Below are 20051 nucleotides of genomic sequence, written 5' to 3' on the forward strand. Positions count from 1 at the left end.
CTACGATTTTTTTATGCTCCTTAGCGTCCACCTCGCCACAAGAGCAACACTGACATCCACTGATCTCATAGCTTTGTCTGTCTGTCTGTTGTTTGGTTGGTCTGAACAAATCCTGGATGGAGATGAATTTTTTAGCGACACTTGCAGTGCTCAGAGGATGACTCCTACTGACCTTGCTGATTAATTGACTTTACCACCACCATCAGCAGAACAAAGCCTTTCACTTACCTTTTTATATATTTCAATATTTACTTGATGGATTGCCACAAACATCACATACATTTATGCAAGAGCAGAGGAAGGAGCACAAAGGTGGGCTATATCTATAGAGGGTGTAATCTGAAGGAGATTAGCGATTGTAAAGTAGTCGTAGGAGAGAGCGTAGCTAGACAGCATAGGATGTCTCCTCAACACCACTACCATCTCTACTCCTCCACCAACTCTCCTCTTCTTCCTCTCCCCTCCTCTCATCAGGTCGACCTATGATCCATTATTTTACATCACTAAGTGTATGTCCTGTTTTTCCTCGTAGTTTTGTGTCTTTCCCTCTCTGTCTCAGTATCTTTCTGCAGGTCTTTCTACTTCCAGATCTATATGCTGACCTGCATCTGGCCCTCTGAGAAACGCAGTGTCTACTGTCAACATCTGCCTATGTCATTCTTCTAAATAGTACTAGTATAATTAACTGAACAACATATCAGCTAAAAATCAAATAAATACAATACATAGTTTTTCAGCATTCCAATTAAAATAATAATCATGTTTGTCCTTTGTAATGTATGATGTTTATTGCATGTATGTTTGTCTCTCTCTCTTTCATCCTCTCTGTCCTGTCTACCTCTTCTTGCCCCCCTTCACCCGGCCGACTATCAGCAGGATGGTTCTCCCTTGTGAGCCGGGTCCTGCTCAAGGTTTCTTCCTGTTAAAAGGGAGTTTTTCCTTGCCACTGTTTGCTTGCTCACCTAGAGACAATTTTGATTGTAAAAGGTGCTATATAAATAAAACTGAATTGAACTGAATTAAACTGAATTGAACTGAATTGGTGGTGTATAGGATGACGATGACTTGTCAGCCTACATGCCACCAATTCGCTCTCTCTCTTCATTGTGAGGAAGATGAAGAGAGCAAATGCAGAGCAGACGATAAAGTGGTGGAAGTTGAGAAAGGAAGAGTGCTGTGTGGTCTTCAGGGAGGAGATGAGACAGGCTCTGGGTGGTCAAGAGGTGCTTCCAGATGACTGGGTAGCTACAGCTAAAGTGATCAGGGAGACAGGCAGGAAGGTACTAGGAGTGTCATCTGAAAAGGGAAAAGACCACAACCACCGCCACCAAGTCTCTGTCTCTGAATAAGGAAGTGCAGGAGAGTTTTCAGAAGAACAGGCTGGCTAGGAAGAAGTGGGACAGTCAGAGGACTGAGGAAAGTAGGCAGGAATATAGGGAGATACAATGAGAGGTGAAGATAGAGGTAGTAAAGGCCAAGCAAAAGACATATGAGGAAATGTTCAAACAACTTCAAACACTGGTACCTTAGAAACAGCAGTACAACTAGATAATCATCTTGATTGCTTTTCTCCCATTGACCTTCATCAGTTAAATTCACTTCCAAACCAACAGCATGTCTCTTAGACCCCATCCCAACTAAGCTGCTCAAAGAGGTTTCACCCTTACTTAGCACCTGTCTATTAGATATGATCAATCTGTCCCTAATCACAGGCTATGTACCCCAGTCTTTTAAAGTAGCTGGAGTCAAACCTTAAAAAGCACACACTTGACCCAGAGGTTTTAAGCAACCATAGAGCAATATCTAACCTTCCATTTTTCTCCAAGATCCAATCAGCTACGTGACATAGTGTTATAATGTTACTAACTCAATTTCTTTTCTGCAGTTCTTGTGTTTTCTTGTCTCACAGGTTCCCATGGATCGTGGTTGGACCTCCTGCTGTGGTCCTGTTTGAAACCTACTGCGATTACTACTGTTTAGTCATAAACTATTTTAATTTTATTACTACTCTGTACAGCTACTACCATTATGATTGTTACTACCATTGTAATCATAATCACCATAGTACCTTCTGTATACTTCATCATTATCATTATTTACAGTTCCAGTACTTCTGGTATTATTGCTTCTGCTATGCATCTTGATTTGTGTGCTCCTTCTCCCATGTCCCACCCCTTTCTCTCTCTCTCCTTCTCTCTCTCTCAATCCAACTGGTCAAGGCAGATGGTCATCCTTCTAGAGCCGGGGTCTGCCCTGAGGTTTCTGCCTTCTAAAAGGCAGTTTTCCTCGCCACTGTCGCCAAGTGCTTGCTCAAGCGGGAATGTTGGATTTTCTGACCTGCTCTAATTGGAAAGTGTCATGAGATAACTTTTGTTGTGAATTAGTGCTATATAAATAAATTGAATTGAATTGAAAATTGAAATTGAATTGTTTGTTTAACAAGATCTTACAGAGTGAAAGGATACCTGAGGAATGGAGAAGGAGTGTTTTGGTGCCAGTTTTCAAGAACAAGGGATGTGCAGAGTTATGGAAGCTACAGAGGTATCAAGCTGATGACCCAAAAAATGAAGTTGTGGGAAAGACTAGTGGAAGCTAGGGTAAGGGGAGAAGTGAGCCTTTGTGAGCAGCAGTATGGTTTCATGCCAAGAAAGAGCACTACAGATGCAATATTTGCCTTGAGAATGCTGATGGAGACGTGCAGAGAAGGTCAGAAGGAGCTGCATTGTGTTTTGTAGATCTAAGGAAAGCATATAACAGAGTGTCAAGAGAGGAGCTGTGGTATTGTATGAGGAAGACTGGAGTGGCAGAGAAGTATGTTAGAGTGGTGCAGGATATGTATGGACAGTCTGTAAAACAGTGGTGAGGTGTGCTGTAGGTGTGACAGAGGAGTTCACGGTGAAGGTGGCACTGCATCAAAGATCAGCTCTGAGCCCCTTCTTGTTTGCTGTGTTGATGGACAGGTTGACAGATTCGGTCAAGGAATCTCAATGGACTGTGATGTTTGCGGATGACATTGTGATCTGTTGTGAGAGCAGGGACGAGGTGGAGAAAAATCTAGAGAGGTGGAGGTTTGCTCTGGAAAGAAGAAGAATGAAGGTTAGCCGAAGCAAGACTGAATACATGTGTGTGAACGAGAGGGACCCGTGTGGAATGGTAAGGTTACAAGGAGCAGAGGTACAGAAGGTGCAGGACTTTAATCATTCTGCCCCATGGTTCACCTCAGAACTGTGCCAACCGAAAGCTAAAGGCCGTCGTTTGGAACAACTCTAGAGGAAAACTGGACTTGCTCTTCACAAAGAAATGTACAATAATCACATTCTTCATTACAAGGACACTCTCACTACAGCAAAATCGACTCACCATAAGATAAGATAATTTTTTATTAGTCCCACAACTGGGAATTTGCAGTATTACAGCAGCAAACAGGATATAGATGGTGTGAAGCATGCAAAGATAAAGGGAAGGATGTACATTCAAAAAGAATAAATACACAGGAAACAAGTACCTGCAACTGTACACAGTACAGAAAAGAAAAAGTCTATTTACACTAGCGTCCCTCAGTTATGATTAGTGGATGAATTAATTATTGCACAGATTTGTTTCATGTACTAAATAAGTAGGTACTGATACTTGTAGTCAGTGGCGGTTCTACATTGAATTACTCCCCGGGCAACACCCACTCCGAGCCCCCGCCCCCCCGGAGACAACTAATCATTTTTGGTTCAGATAACTTACCTTTCAAGTCTATCAAAACTCAACATGAGAAGTCATAGCAACTAAAACTGTTCTGTTATGACAATATATCTTTTTTAACAGTCAATATTTGAAATTTTGAATTCTACCAACAAAACTTCCATACAATGACAGTGGTGTCAATTAATTTCTGTAAGTAATACTAGTTCAATAAAACATGTTTATTTAAACATTATAACGCAAATATGCCGAAGGATGAAAGCTCTCCCTTCAAATAGGTGCAAGTACACTGCATAAACAAAAATAACCTCAAAGCATCCTGGTTTAAGCAAACATATTAAAACAGGCCAAACTACAACACAGTTCCCAGCACTGAAATAACAGTCCTGAGCTTAGTAACACTATTTTAACATATATGTATATTAACATATATATTATAATACATTACTTATAAATGGTAGTAACTAACTTAACTAGCCCCACATAATGGCTTTTTTTCCCAATGTTAACATTTAAATGGACTGAACAAAAAATATGAAAGATATTTTCTTGAAAAAAATAATTAAAAAAAAGCAAAATAACCCTGACAGGGGCAGGTCCTTTCTGTGCAAAACAGGCCCAAAAGCCAGCCAACACAACTAAAAAATAAGAAAAGCAGCTCTACAAAGGCTCATGAAGTTAGATTTGTGTGGACAATGTCAGGCTTCGTATTGCAAGAGCTTGGTTTTCAGGCTCCGCACACGCTGTGAGCAAGAGGGGGAAAGTTCCATGAAGATGTGCTGCACTGCTTCAAACGTATACCTTAGATGTTTTGGGAACTCTATGTTCAAGGCATAGAGCAGGCCAAAAAGGTAAGCAAAGGCAGTGGGGAGGTCTGGAATGTCTTCGAGCACATTAGCCTCCTCCAACACCACTGCAATGTTGTTGACAGTTTGAGGCCAGTGCACCATCATCCACAAACACGGTGAGCACTCCCATTTGGACCCCTTTTGTCTCTCTGTCTTCTGGATCAGTGTCCTGTTGAAAGCAAAAATTCAACCAAATTCAATATAAACACTGTAAAGATAACACTTTAATTAAACAGCATATGTCAGGGTGTAATTTTGAATTTGTGAATGTGCAAAAAGTTATTATTCTTTATGTATGTATGCAAATCCATCCTTGCTGGAAGTGATGCAAATCAACCCCTGGAGGAACTATAGCCATAGCCTACATTAGAAGACAGTCTTTTCTTTCAGCCTAAACAAACCTGTAGTTTACAGTCACTGTACTATATAATATTTTGCCTGTGATATGGATTGCTATTCCTTTGTAGATGTGCTGTTGTGACAGTGTGTTATAGTGTTAAAGAGAAACTATGCTTCATTTTCACCTTAATTAAACAGCTTAAGTAACTGTGATGGTTAGATAAATGACTTGTAACTTGTTATTTTCTGCCTTCCACCTGGCATCTCTTGGCTTAAAACCAACTTTGCAAGATCAATACCTCCAACTGATCTTGCTCTCATCTCAACAGCACAAATAACACAAATGCACACATTGTAACGCATATATGATAAATAATGTTATCCACCGCTCCATGGATTGTTTTCTTGCCAGCTTTGTTGAAAGCAAATGCACACGGCCGGGAGAAGGGTTAGCAAAATAATAGTGGAAATATAGTGGAAAAGCGATAGGACTTGCATAGTTCCCCTTTAAGTGAATGAAGGAAGTGAGTACCACTTTATTTCAGCACTCATAGACTTCCATCCATCCATCTTCTTCCGCTTTATCCGGGACCGGGTCGCGGGGGCAGCAGCTTGAGCAGGGATACCCAGACTTCCCTCTCCCCAGACACTTCCTCCAGCTCTTCCGGGTGGACCCCAAGGCGTTCCCAGGCCAGCTGAGTGACATAGTCCCTCCAGCGTGTCCTGGGTCTTCCTCGGGGCCTCCTCCCGGTGGGGCATGCCCGGAACACCTCCCCAGGAAGGCGTCCAGGGGGCATTCGGGACAAATGCCCGAGCCACCTCAACTGGCTCCTTTCAATGTGGAGGAGCAGCGGCTCTACTCCGAGCTCCTCCCGGGTGACAGAGCTCCTCACCCTATCCCTAAGGGAGCGCCCCGCCACCCTGCGGAGAAAGCTCATTCAGCCGCTTGTATCCGAGATCTCGTTCTTTCGGTCATGACCCAAAGTTCATGACCATAGGTGAGGGTAGGAACGTAGATTGACTGGTAAATTGAGAGCTTCACCTTGCGGCTCAGCTCTCTCTTCACCACGACGGGCCGGTACAATGACCGCATTACTGCTGTCGCTGCACCAATCCGCCTGTCAATCTCACGCTCCCATCTTCCCTCACTCGTGAACAAGACCCCGAGATACTTAAACTCCTCCACTTGAGGCAGGAACCCTCCTCCAACCTGAAGGGGACAGACCACCTTTTTCCGGTCGAGAACCATGGCCTCGGATTTAGAGGTGCTGATTCTCATCCCAGCTGCTTCGCACTCGGCTGCGAACCTCCCCAGCGCACGTTGAAGGTCCTGGCCTGAATAGGCCAACAGGACAACATCATCCGCAAAAAGCAGAGATGAAATCCTGTGGTTCCCAAACCAGACACCCTCCGGCCCCTGGCTGCGCCTAGAAATCCTGTCCACAAAAATAATGAACAGGACCGGTGACAAAGGGCAGCCCTGTCGGAGGCCAACATGAACTGGGAACAGGTCCGACTTACTGCCGGCAATGCGGACCAAGCTCCTGCTCCGAGAGTACAGAGACCGCACAGCCCTTAGCAAAGGACCCCGGACCCCATACTCCCAGAGCACCTCCCACAGGATGCCACGGGGAACACGGTCGAATGCCTTCTCCAAGTCCACAAAACACATGTGGACCGGCTGGGCAAACCCCCATGAACCCTCAAGCACCCTGCGGAGGGTATAGAGCTGGTCCAGTGTTCCACGACCAGGACGAAAACCGCATTGTTCCTCTTGGATCCGAGGTTCGACTATCGGCCGGATTCTCCTCTCCAGTACCCTGGCATAGACTTTCCCGGGGAGGCTGAGGAGTGTGATCCCTCTGTAATTGGAGCACACCCTCCGGTCCCCCTTCTTAAAAAGAGCGACCACCACCCCGGTCTGCCAGTCCAAGGGCACTGTCCCTGACTGCCATGCGATGCTGCAGAGTCGTGTCAGCCAAGACAGCCCCACAACATCCAGAGCCTTAAGGTACCCAGGACGAATCTCATCCACACCCGGAGCTCTGCCACCGAGGAGCTTCCCAACTACCTCAGTGACTTCAGCTTGGGCAATGTATGGACCCGCCTCAAGGTCCTCAGTCTCTGCTTCCATAACGGAAGACACGTCAGCAGGATTGAGGAGGTCCTCAAAGTATTCCTTCCACCTTCCGACAATATCCCCAGTCGAAGTCAGCAGCTCCCCATTTCCACTGTAAACAGTATTAGCAGGGCACTGCTTCCCCCTCCTGAGACGCCGGATGGTTTGCCAGAATTTCCTCGAGGCCGACCAATAGTCCTCCTCCATGGCCTTCCCAAACTCTTCCCAGACCCGAGTTTTTGCTTCCGCAACCGCTCGGGCTGCCGCACGCTTGGCCCTCCGATACCCGTCAGCTGCCTCGGGAGTCCCACAAGCCAACCATGCTCGATAGGACTCCTTCTTCAGCCTGACGGCATCCCTTACTTCACTCATAGACTTATAAGGGACTTATAAGGGAGGGGGGGAGCTGGAGCCTATCCCAGCTGACTACGGGTGAGAGGCGGGGTACACCCTGGACTGGTCGCCAGTCAATCGCAGGGCTAACACACAAAGACAGACAACCACACACTCTCACACTCACACCTAGGGGCAATTTAGAGTAGCATAATGTGCATGTTTTTGGTATTGTGGGAGGAAGCCGGAGAACCCGGAGAAAACCCACGCAGCCATTGGGAGAACATGCAAACTCCACATAGAAGGGCCCAGACCGGGATTCGAACCTGGAACCCTCTTGCTATGGGCGACAGTGCTAACCACTGCACCACGTGCCGCCCGACATTGTTATCATAATGCTCTTAATCAAGTACAGTTTGAGTTCTGCTACTGATGAGGTCACATGTGGTCAGATAATGGTCAGCAGCACCACTGCCATCAGAGCAGACAGAGCACTTGTACCATGTAACTCAGCTTAATGACTAAACTATAAGGATGTCGGATATTTCATTTTTTCTATATTATAAAGCCATATGGCATAAAGAATTATACATATTTGTACATGATAACTAATGTGCACTCATGGTTGACCAAAAAACAAAAACAGACATTCTGTACTCACCAGGCATTTCAGGAAAATCTTCTCTGAACTGTCACAGAGAAAGACAGACAGACCTTCTAGACATGCTCTCCTTCGATGCATTGTGATGTCTGGAAATTGGACAAAAGAAAGACGTAGGACTTTTGGTTAAAAACAGTGCAGCTAAGATTAATTGTCACCAGTTTAACATTATGTCTTAACTAATAATAAAAAAAAAATCAGGTTCTGTTACAACTATATAGAACAATGACATGTTATTAAAACTATTCAACATCACTCTGTTCAGCTTCCATTAAATTATCTAGAAACCTCAACCACCAAAGTGTAACCAATAATTGGGTACAAGCCTAACTCTAACTGCACCCCTGTCCTGTGGGCCCACGAGCCAGACACTCTCCACCTTTCAGAACATGCTTAAAACCTTCCTGTTTGATAGAGCTTTTCATTAGGCCTGGCTCAGTTAACCCTGAACCATAATCAAAAGTAAATGTTTATTACATGAATTCACCTGTTCATCAAGAACATCCAAGATGCTCTCCATGTCTTGTCCAAAGGCCCCTTTCCATGGCACGATATAGTTTGAGTAGTCAAGCACAGTGAGTGTCTGGGGCTGCTCTAAACGTCCACAACAGTTCCTTGGTAGCTACACGGTAAAACTCCCAGCAAATCTGTGGTGCATGAAAGCAAAAAAACAAACAAAAAAAAACAGCACACATAAACCCAACCAAACCAATTTACATGGATTTTCTTCTGAATGTTAAGTAGTCTGAGTGCCAGTATCAAATAGTTGGCAACTTTTTCACACACATTTATCTTACCTGCTCCTTAAGAAACAGGGCAGGTCACCTCTCCTGGATTTCTGAGACCTTGGGCTGCACCTCAATAATCTCCTTTCTCCTCAGGGAAAATGTGAGGTCCATCTTCTGACGGATGAGTTCCATGTCTTTTGACTTCTTTTTCGCTTCTTTTATGCTTGTTGTCCAGCCATCATATCCTGTACCAGGCTCCTTGAGGCATGGATATTTGCAGACAAGTTCAGAAGCTACTGATTCAATTTGACTTTTATCAGGATAAGCTTTCAGAGTAGACATTTCTTGTGCCAGTTTGTCTAGAATTTCCGTTTTTACGTCTCTTGTTAGACTCAGACCCTTCCTAGTTTTTTCAAATACCTCATTGCCCTTACGCAGCTTTAACTCTACATCATATGCAAATGAAGGAACTAGAAATGGAGAAGGCCACTCTGAAACACTTCGCAAAGCGGTCTGAATTATGGAAGATGTGCTGTGGGAAGAGGTGGGCGAACTAAAACTGGCTGTATCAACAGAAGAGATGGATGCTTGGCTTGGTGTTTGTGATTCATCATTATTTGTGCAAGACAGCCTTTTCTGCAGGCAACTCTGCCATGTCTCTTAAGTTGCAGAACGCATACCCGAAGTCTGGATCTTCATATTGTACAGAGAAATCACCTTCAAGTTCAAGCTTTTCCTGTAGTTCATTGTGTAGTTGCTCCACAGATTCAGGGTGCTCAGTCAGCTGAACTTTCCTGATGAGTTTGGGGTTGATGTTTACACGTAGCAACAAAGCCTGTGAAGACAAAGAAAAAATATTTTATACACAAGCATGGTCAAAAAATAATCCTTGGATCATATACATCTACAGTACCTACCATTACATTTAATGCAGTAGACACGCCCTTGGGGTCACCATCAGCTTTCCAGCAACTCGGTATAGAGCTAGTGGCCAATAGTCATTCAAATCCTCAGTATTCAGGATTTCGACATCCACACAACCAGTGTCAATAACTTCGTAAGACCTGTAGTGTTCCATAAACCAGGAGGGGAGCTTACAAAAAACACTTTCTCAAAGTTGACCACAATGTTCAGAAGTTTGTAGAACTCAGGCAGTCCACAGCATTGCTCGGCAGAAACGATCATTCCTTTTGCATAGTGGGTTCCATGTAAATGAACATCTTTGTTAAGGGATACAGTATCTTGCTGTGGAAACTTGTTTTGAATTGCCACCCTGCCACCCTTTTTCCTCCAATGATCTGTCTGAACCCTGTCCACACTGGCTATGTACAGTTTTAGTTTAATCAGACTTTTGCCATCATTTGTTGATGTTTAGTGGAGAGCGTAAGAAGAATGTTCTTGAAATTGAGAACATCATGCACCACTTTTTTAAAGAAGTTGTGCAATAATCTCACAACTTAAAGTCCAGTTACAATAATCTCCACAATCTCTTTAAGGTCCATTAATATTTCCCATGAGGGCTCTTTCTCTGGAATACTGCTCCCAATCAAAAGAGGTAGTAAACATAACAATGTCCAATTTTTGTGTCCGTTGCCACTGAGTCTTCTCTTTTCAAAGCTGGCTTTTGTAATTTGGTTTGGTTTGTTGACCTTATCAGAATATTTATATGGAAACAGTTTTATGCGGCTATTCAGTCCATCAAATGTAATGAAACTTTTTCTTACCAAATCTTTAAGACACAAACATAGTTCTACTGGGATGACACCTTCAAAAAAGTCATGCAAAATATCTGGGGGAAACCCAGTAACAGGATGGAAATGGGACACATGCTTATGAAGTACACAGTCCTGTTTCACACCATTCACAGTTTGTTTATCACTAGATTCAAGTTCCTCCACAAAGGTTCCTAGCACTCTATGGCCAAGGCCGAAATGTTTCTTGTCCAATTAAACTGTGCATCATATCAAATACAGAGACAAATTTAGTATGATCTGCATGTAATGACTGTGAATCCTGACTTTTAGTACCATACTGAGAAAAATACTCTCCTTGAGAGTAACAAGTGTCCACGACGAAGAGACGGCGGCAGCATGTGGAAGCAGCGTCGTTAAGATGAAGTCCCTGCAGATATGCTTTGGGGACCCCGTACTTTGCACAACCAACACAGAAATTGTCCTGACCTCACATGCAGTTTTGAGGTTTGCTAACTAACCTTATTAAGTTAGACCAACTTTAGCCAAGAAACTTGAAAACTATAGTTGAAATAAATATGTTTATTAGCTTACAACACAATGAAATGTTTTTGTTTTGTTCAGTTAGATGAATAAAAGTTTTCATTTTGACAGTGCAACTCCACAAAAATGAACGGCACTGAGGTCTGTTTGCAATTTAGGCAGAGACAGTAGTTCAAGAGTATAAGTATAAATGTTTTTATTATAAATTAATCAATTCACTTAAAAGGCACAAAATTAATATAAGATAATGCAAACAGTAACTGCGGAGAAGTTCAGGAGATCAATCAGGGCTGAACCTACTGTGTCGGATCCAAACACACAGAAAAGGGAATCCCTGGAACACCATGCGTGAAGCAAACAAAAATGAAACAAAATCCACCCGACGTGCAAACACAACACAAGACGGACACCACCACCAGGACCGTCCACCACTGTAGGTTCAGCACCTGAGGCCAAGCCGGTTGCAGCGGAGCCAGCCTCCGGCGAGACAAAAGGAAGGCAGGTGCTCTCTATCTGCTTTTATGCGATATTCTCCCACAACGATTGGCTGAGATCCCAACCCAGCTGAAACTCATCAGGACCACCAATTGAAAGAAAAGATGATGAAAGTGACATATTTTGTCATTGGAGGGAACTCACTCCAACGAAATTCGTGCTCTGCATTTAACCCACCCAAGTGACGTGCACACACACACAGCAAACCCGGGGCAGTGGGCGACCGCGCACAGCGCCCGGGGAGCAGTGGGGGTTAGGTACCTTGCTCAAGGGTACCTCAGCCATGGACACCGGGACGGGGAATCGAACCAGCGATCCACCGGTTACGGGTCCGACACCCTAACCGCTGATCCACGACTGCGCCCTGCCACATTCTCAACAATCTTGTAATGTGTATTAGTTTTATACCTTTATCTTTTGCTCGTTTCACCTCTTCTTCTTCTTTTTTTCCTAAATTGGGCACCTGATGGCTTTGACCTTTTTCTGTCCATCTCTGCGTTTACTCGACAATCAACAACATTTTCCCAACGCTGTCTCTCACGACCAGGAGTCAAGACTAAACCATTTCACCTTGGTGACCACATTATTGTTTTGTATTACCTATTTTTATTTGGCCATTTCACACAGTTCAGAAAAACAAAAACGTGCAGGAATTATAGGCCTGTATTTCTAATATTATGAATGAAATGTGCGTTATATGGAAGAAAGTCAAGGTGTAACTGACTTTAGCCATTTTATACAGTGGATTCCCCCTGCCCGTTCAATTTGGGAGAGACCCAGAGATGAACTGTCCCCGCCCCCCTCCCATTTCCCTTTCTCACACACAGCTTCAGTGCACCGCACCTTCTCAGCAAGCAGGTGCGCCTGCACCTGCAGGGGGCGCCAATTTGCAGATTTCCCACACAGCGATATGACAGATAATAGAAAACCATGTAGCGGCGCAGATTTTTATTTCCAAGCGCTCGTGCCGCCCCCTTGTGTCAGGTAATAATGCCGCGGCTGCCCGGTTCGCCCGTGCCTAAAACCGCTACTGGAAGCAGGTATCAAGACGGATGGAGAGGATGTGGTACTGTGGATGTGGTCCCAAAGGCCCTGGAGAGATAGTTTACTGATGTATAAAATAGTTTATTGATGTATAAAAAGGCCCTTAATAAAGCCAGAGCAGCTTATTATTTATCATTTATACAGCAAAACACTTTAACACTGTGGCCAGGCTGATAAAGAGTAACAGCTCTGTTGAGCCTTGTATTCCTGCAGCTCTTAGTAGTGAAGAGTTCACGAGTTTCTTCACCAATAAAAGAGAAGAGAATTAGAGAAAAAGTCAGTGAAGATCTCTCCGTGATAGCCAATATACTGCCATCTTTAGAAACCTCTTTTAGTCCTAATCCACCTCTGTACAGCTTCCAGCCCATAGACCTCCCTGTGCTAACCTCCAGTATTGATCAGTCTCTAACCCAACTACATGTCTTAGACCCCATCCTATCTAAGCTCCTCAAGGACGTCTTTCCTCTGATTGGCTTATTAGATCAGATCAACTTGTCTTTAACAACAGATTATGTACCACAGTCGTTTAAACTGCTGTTATCAGACCCTTACTTAAAAAACCTTCACTTACCCAAGACATCTTAGCAAACTACAGACCGATAAGATAAGATAAGATAAGATAAGATAAGATAAGATAATCCTTTATTAGTCCCATAACTGGGAAATTACAGCAGCAAACAGGATAATGAGGGTGCAAAGCATGCAGGGATAAGGGAAGGATGTGCATTCAAAAAGAATAAATACACACGAAACAAGTACCTGCATTCAAAAAGAATAAGTGTGCATTCAAAAAGAATAAATACACAGGAAACAAGTACCTGCATTCAAAAAGAATAAGTGTGCATTCAGAAAGAATAAATACACAGGAAATAAGTAGGGTTATGGGATTATTAATTATTACTACACGTGCATTATTGTATTGATATCCAACCTCTCATTTGTTTCTATATAGGCCTATGCTGCTGGGGGACACAAACATGATGCACTGAGCAGTTCCTCCACCTCCTCAACACCACCACCATCACTATTTGACTTTTTAAATGTTAAAATCTTGTTTTTGCAGAGTTTCAAATCTCCTATTAACAACAAACTGTGCTGTTTTCACCATCACGTTTATATGTGTTCCACCTCCAAACTTCACTGTTGGTATGGTGTTTATGGGGTGATGTGCATTGCCATTTGACCTCCAAACATGGTGTGTATCATGGCATCCAAAGAGTTCAATTTTGGTCTCATCTGACCAGACTATATTCTCCCTGTATTTCACAGGCTCTTGGACAACTCTTCTGATGATTTTTTTCACAGAAATCTTGCGAGGAGCACCTGGTTGTGGTCGGTTTATGGTGAAATGATGTTCTTTTCACTTTCCATCTTTCCACTGGATTATGGCTCCAACAGTGCTCACTGGAACATTCAGCAGTTTAGAAATCCTTCTATAAACAATACCATCAGTACGTTTTGCAACAAAAATGTTGCAAAGGTCTTGAGAGAATGCTTTGCTTTCACCCATCATGAGATGTTTCTTGTGTGACACCTTGGTAATCAGGCACCTTTTTTATAGGCCATCAGTTGGGCCTGAAGCAGCTTTTGATAGATTTCAGCTTTTGCACCTCCCTTTCTTCATGTGTTCAATACTTTTTCCCCTGTGTCATTTCACATTATTTAAACATAACTTGATTTATGGACATCTATGGTTTGATTTCTTTGCATGTGTTGATGTGTTGTTGTTACCAACATCTGGTGAACATTTCATGTCAATAGCACCTTTAGAAATATATTTACTGAGAGAAATGGTGACATGTTCAATACTTATTTTACCTGCTGTATATCTGTTGCATAATCAGAACTCACCCCCTTCTTACATTTTTTCCTTTTTTCCTCTTCTGCCAGGGTGGTGCACTGTTGCCATTGCTTTCCTATTCACTGCATGTGGTGATGTGGTAACTATGTTCACTGTCAGTTGAGTCAATATTTTGGCTTTGGTGACTGGGTGGGTGGCAGTGGTCTCCAGGCCTTCTGGTAGCTCTCAGGAACTCCCTTATATGTCTGGCTGCTACTGATACTGAGGTATTTACAACTGACCAACTTTTATCTTTTCTACTTGCATACCTGGTTATGCTTTTAATATAAGATACAGAAGGGCGGCACGGTGGTGCAGTGGTTAGCACTGCCGCCTCATAGCAAGAGGGTCCCAGGTTCAAATCCCGGTCTGGGCCCTTCTATGTGGAGTTTGCATGTTCTCCCTGTGCCTGCGTGGGTTTTCTCCGGGTTCTCCGGCTTCCTCCCACAATACCAAAAACATGCACATTAGGTTAATTGGCTACTCTAAATTGCCCCCTAGGTGTGTGTGTGAGAGTGTGTGGTTGTCTGTCTTTGTGTGTTGGCCCTGCGATTGACTGGCGACCAGTCCAGGGTGAACCCCGCCTCTCGCCCGTTGCCTGCGACCCTGACGGATAAGCGGTATAGAAAATGGATGGATGGATATAAGATACAGAATAAGTTTCCATAAATCTTTTACAGTGTATGTCAAACAAATCTTTCTGTCATCCATGCACACCTGCTTTGCTAAAAGCTCTAGCAACACATCCTGCTAGGCTCTTAGCGTTGTTCGAGATTTTCAGAAACATTTAGACACATTTTTGTTGAGATATAGATGTACACATTTTCCACAATATTAACATAGGCCTACTCGGTTTGAGGCTGCGTTAATGTGAATTTACAACTTTTGCTTAGAAAGAATCTCGAATGTTACATAAAAATGTTGAGATTTCTTGCTGCTGAATCTTTTATTGGATTATATATAGATTACATTAATGTTGATTACATTGATTTTCTGTGGATTACACTGATGTTGATTACAGTTATTTTCTGTGAATTACACTGATGTTGATTACATTGATTTTCTGTTGATTACACTGATATTGATTACACTGATTGTGTTTCAGTGCTTGTTTACTGGAATTGTTGGAACAATGTCTTTGTAACAGTCCCTCAGGGAAAAGCCAGACACGGTATTGGCCTCTTTGACAACACGAGGAGGAGCAGGCACGGTGATGACACGCTTCAGATAGCAGCGATTGCTGGAACACAGAATTGACAGGATCTTCAGTTTTGTACTGTGATGGATTTTATATAAAATACGCAAAGACACCTGTCATCAAATTATAAAGTGGGACTACAGTGACAGATGGAGATAAAGTTTAGTATTTCATGGTTTCTGGATACTGATTTATATGGCATAAGTAAGGGTTACTTTACATGTTAGTGATGTAGCTGTAGAACTGGCAGTTGTTATCTTCAGTGCAGGCTCTCTGGCATCCCTCAACGTCATTCGTCGGGAAATAGCGAATGTCAGAAGATGGGAAATCTAATCCTACGTAAGTCTTTTTAATCCAGTCTGTTAGCAGAAAGGAACAGGGTTATTGCTGCTGCTATAGAAATTCAATGCTAAATATAAACATAACAAATTCATAGATAAACATATACAGTCATATACTAGAGATTTAGTAAATGGAACATACCGTTATGTGGTTGACAGAAGCGTGCTGGTAATCCAGATGTGTATCCTTTCACAGCTTTGAGGACCAGTGTGGCTGCATTATTCTTTAGGTAACAGTTAAAGCTATGACTGAAAACATGAAAAAAACACAGCTAAATAAATGTATACAGAGGTATAAAAAATAGTACATAGACAGAAAATTAAAATCTTGAACCGCATCAGAATGTGTGTTCATGTGTCTGTACCTATGATTCACTATTTGGAAAGAAAATGACCAAATTGGTCAAAGTGGGACAAATGTCACAAGCTGCCCCAATCCATTTTCAAATCCCCCTCAAGTGTAGTCTACTGAGATAGTTAATGTGCAGCACACAATCAGAGGAAAGAGAGGTTGATTCTCATTCACAGGTCATCAAACACCAAAGCCAGTTGTCACTATTTGACAGCCTGGGTATGAGACTCAGGAATCGACTATCTTTCAGAATTGTATATACTGTGCATACAGTATATTGTCATATGGCCAAAGAATAAATTAAAATCCAGATTTTCTTATCTCACTGTGTAGTTATGTATTGTTATGGTACTGTATGGAATTCCATAACCTCCACCTGTTTGTGAAATGGGAGCAAAAAATAACCTTATTAACTCTCTCTCTCTGATAAAGCAAAGTATTTAGTTGTACCTGTTGTCTGCACGTTTGCACAGCAGCAATGACAACACACTACCTGATGTAAGTGAAGTAGGTGCAGAGAGGATGAGCAGAGCAGAATGTCTGACAGTGTTCAGGAGAGGTAGCTGGGAGAACGTCAATGTTGCCAATTGGGAAGTCAGAATTTGGAAAAAGCTTGACTTCACATGCTGTATAAAACAAGCAGTACAGTGAGAAAGCATACATAACAGTCTGCATGATGTTGCTACAACCTTTGCTATGAATGTTTGATTACCTGGGTAATGGTTTTGAGGCATTTGTATTTGTTGGGAGAATCCAGATACAATGACAGGAACTGGTTTTATGATAGGTATCCTTGGTACTGGCCAGCTGAATTTAAGATAGCACTTATACCTAAACACAGGCAGAAGAATAACATCATTACAGAATGCTATCTCTGAAGTGGTTAAAGACAAATGGATAGTGTACACACAACAAGGTTGTCAATTTGATTCCGTCTACAGGCATGGAAATTTTGAGTCAAAGCAATAATGGCTACTAATGAATAGTTGCCTGAATGCAAGGCAATATAGCTAAAATGCAGACCTGAAGCTGCTCAGGTGCCAGCGGTTTAATGTCTAACTAGTGTTGGGCAGTGCAATAGTCTATCTAAAATTGTTCCGCCCCAAACTGATGTTTGCATCAACCAATGATGTCAAAAAAATAAGCAAACTTCAATGTAACATTATTCACTTTATTTACCTAATGTCTGCTGTTGTGAAGTTCTCATCAAGAAAGGTAAAAAACTGACAGGCAGGATCACTTGTACAGGCTTTCTGACACTCCTCATAGTCTGCTGTGAACAAGGTTCGGTAGTCTCCTCCCGGGAAGTTCACATGGTGATACACCTGAGACAGGCAAGGCTCTGGCAGAAAGACAGTCTGACACTGAGTTAAGGAGAGTTTTACCACATATCATTAGTTACTAATGGTTATCATAGTTGCAAATGGTTGTATGCCTACGTGGATCAGGGTTGCAGGCTTTGAGAGAAAACCCAGAGGTGATACCCAGCAGTGAGGTCTCGACCTTGGGCTTTCCAGAAGAAGTAAACTTCAAGTAGCAGTGGAACTGTCTGGTGGAGAGAGAGGCAGTTGTACTGATGTCAGCAGTTAACAAGGCAGATCTTTTTAGTTTGTGATCAATCTTGAAAGCATCCATAAAGACTGCAATATTTAATATCCTCTTACTTCACATCATTTCATGGACTAGTAGATTTGCACTATGGGAAAAAACAAATTGACTGAAATTGATTGAAATTGGTTAATAGCCACATGACTATGCTGATTGGATGATTTCAGATTCTTTTCAGCAACACACACATGACTACTCTGAAGGATTTAAAAGCTTCAGCAGCTGAGATGGAAGAAACTCTTCGTACAACTGTTGCCTTGGTTCTTCACTAAATCAGAGCTTTATGGGAGAAAGCCACTGCTTAAGAACGGTAATATTAAAGCTTGACTGGAGTTCACCCAGAGACTTGTGGGAGATTCCAAGATCAACTAGAATACGGTTCTTCGGTATGATGTGGCCAACATGGAGCTCTCATCAGACTCGACCCTATGTTTGGCAGACACCAAACACTGCACATTACCACAAATATACCTTCCCCCCATTAAGTATGGTGGTGGTAGCATCATGCTGTGGTGATGCTCCTCAGCTGCAGGGTATCAGGTAAAATTAATGTAGCGAAATATAGGGAAATCCTGGAGGACAAACTGATTCAATCTGCAAGAGAACTACAACTTGGGAGAGGACTTATTTTCTAGCTAGACAATGCCCTAAAGCATACACTGAAAGCTGCATAGAAATGGTTTAAGGACAAGGTGACTGTACTAGAATGGCTGAGTCAAAGCTCACACCCCAATCCAGTAGAGAAATTGTGGCTGGACTGGAAAAGGGGTGCTCATGCCCAATCCCATTGAAAAAAAGATTTGAAACTGAAAGTTGAAATTATGATTTTGCACATACAACATTGTACTTGAAGTAAAAATAAGTGTACCAGATTGCACAGTTCAATAGTTACTCTTTAAAGTTTGATGTTTCCCACTTCCACATGTTTCTGTGCATACTCCAAATGTAGTATTTATCACCCTGTCAGTTTCTGCTGCTGGATTTGTACCTGTTATCTCCAGCCCAGTCATGCCGAAGAAAGCTGAAGAAGAGACAGGAGGAGTGCTGGGTGCACAGCTGCTGACAGTGCTCAGCATCAGGAGAGAAGAGAGATGCTATGTCTGCTCCTGGAAAATCCACATTCACCAGAAGTTCCCGCTTACAATCTGAAGAAATGGAAAGACATGCAGTATTATATGCATATAAACACAGTCAAATAGATTTTGCTAAGTGAGTAAGTGGTAAAATGGACACAGTAGTGTCAGAACAGTGTATTACCATTACTCTGGGAGAGGCCACAGAGGCAGAGCAGACCCACTAAAATGAAATGTGTTGCCATCTTCTTATCTCAGTTGTGAAGCAAGAGAAATTCTTCAGCTGCAGTCAAAGAGATGCTTCTGTAACTGCCTTGAAGACTGCTTTGTAACTCATACATTTATGCTACTGATTGATTTGCATGACTGAGTGTTGACACACTCAGTGTTGACACACTCAGTCACTCTCTCTCAGTATCCAGTGTACACTTCAAGTGTAATTGATCCCTGTGATGATAACATTAGCTAACTTTTACTTTTGCTATTACAGAGCCAACTGAACAAATGCAAATACGAAGGTACAGGGGGAGTTTCAAAGGGGAATGGGGAACTTCAGCAGATGTTGAAATGAGGTGCATGTCAGTGATTCCCAGGAGCAACATTAAAACCAGATCAAACTCATATAAGTTGCGCCATTGTAGTGACGTCTCTCCTTTTCATATTATTGTTATTTAGAAAACAGTAAAAAAACAGATTCCTTTACTTAATAAGTAAATCACATTGGCAAGTTTGCTCATTTAAGCTACATAATTTTGTCATATTAGCCTGTTAGCCTGTGTGGCTGGCATACAGTAGAAATTGAATACAATAGAAGTTGTTCATTTTGTCACGCTTAAACTGACAGTAGATTTTTGTTGTCAGTAGTAGACATTTACCACTCTTTCTCTCTCTATCCATTAATTTGTTTCATATTTTTATGTTTTACCTGTGACATTTTGTCTCTCATGTTTTTGTTGTGTGGTAAACAGGATCAAATCATCATGAATGAGGATTTGAGTGGCAGTCATATCCTCTCTTTCTGTTCACACTCTCTTTTTCCCTTTCATTGTTAATACTGGTTAAGAAGTCATTTTTCATGCCAAGGATATATTCATGAGATAATATAAGTAACATGGTAGAGGACTTGCCATAAACTCCAACAATAT

At 42.4% G+C, this 20051-nt stretch overlaps 1 protein-coding gene and 1 long non-coding RNA gene across 2 annotated transcripts; both read right to left on the minus strand.

Moving 5' to 3' along the window:
• Positions 1 to 4274: 4274 nt before the first annotated feature.
• On the minus strand, positions 4275 to 8930 carry LOC124052637. Its single transcript, XR_006842028.1, has 4 exons — positions 8791 to 8930; positions 8481 to 8640; positions 7994 to 8082; positions 4275 to 4710 (listed from the first exon to the last, which is right to left on the minus strand). It is a non-coding gene; the product is annotated as an uncharacterized LOC124052637 (long non-coding RNA).
• Positions 8931 to 15254: 6324 nt separating this feature from the next.
• LOC124052634 (coagulation factor XI-like) lies at positions 15255 to 19248 on the minus strand. Its single transcript, XM_046377108.1, has 9 exons — positions 19091 to 19248; positions 18822 to 18978; positions 17665 to 17774; positions 17405 to 17567; positions 16938 to 17056; positions 16719 to 16851; positions 16016 to 16122; positions 15753 to 15891; positions 15255 to 15574 (listed from the first exon to the last, which is right to left on the minus strand). Exons 1-9 carry the CDS (start codon positions 19149 to 19151, stop codon positions 15436 to 15438), a joined length of 1128 nt encoding a protein of 375 aa, XP_046233064.1. The 5' UTR covers positions 19152 to 19248; the 3' UTR covers positions 15255 to 15435.
• Between the last annotated feature and the right edge of the window lie 803 nt (positions 19249 to 20051).

Source organism: Scatophagus argus, chromosome 21, assembly GCF_020382885.2.
Source record: "Scatophagus argus isolate fScaArg1 chromosome 21, fScaArg1.pri, whole genome shotgun sequence".
Lineage (NCBI taxonomy): Eukaryota > Metazoa > Chordata > Actinopteri > Scatophagidae > Scatophagus > Scatophagus argus.

Excerpts from the sequence above, each read along its gene's own strand:
- LOC124052634 (XM_046377108.1), bottom strand. The coding sequence starts at position 19,151 with ATGGCAACACATTTCATTTTAGTGGGTCTGCTCTGCCTCTGTGGCCTC. Across the intron at positions 16,852-16,937 it reads GCCTCAAAACCATTACCCAG|CATGTGAAGTCAAGCTTTTT; the intron begins GTAATCAAACAT and ends TGTTTTATACAG. Across the intron at positions 16,123-16,718 it reads ACCTACTTCACTTACATCAG|TCATAGCTTTAACTGTTACC; the intron begins GTAGTGTGTTGT and ends TCATGTTTTCAG.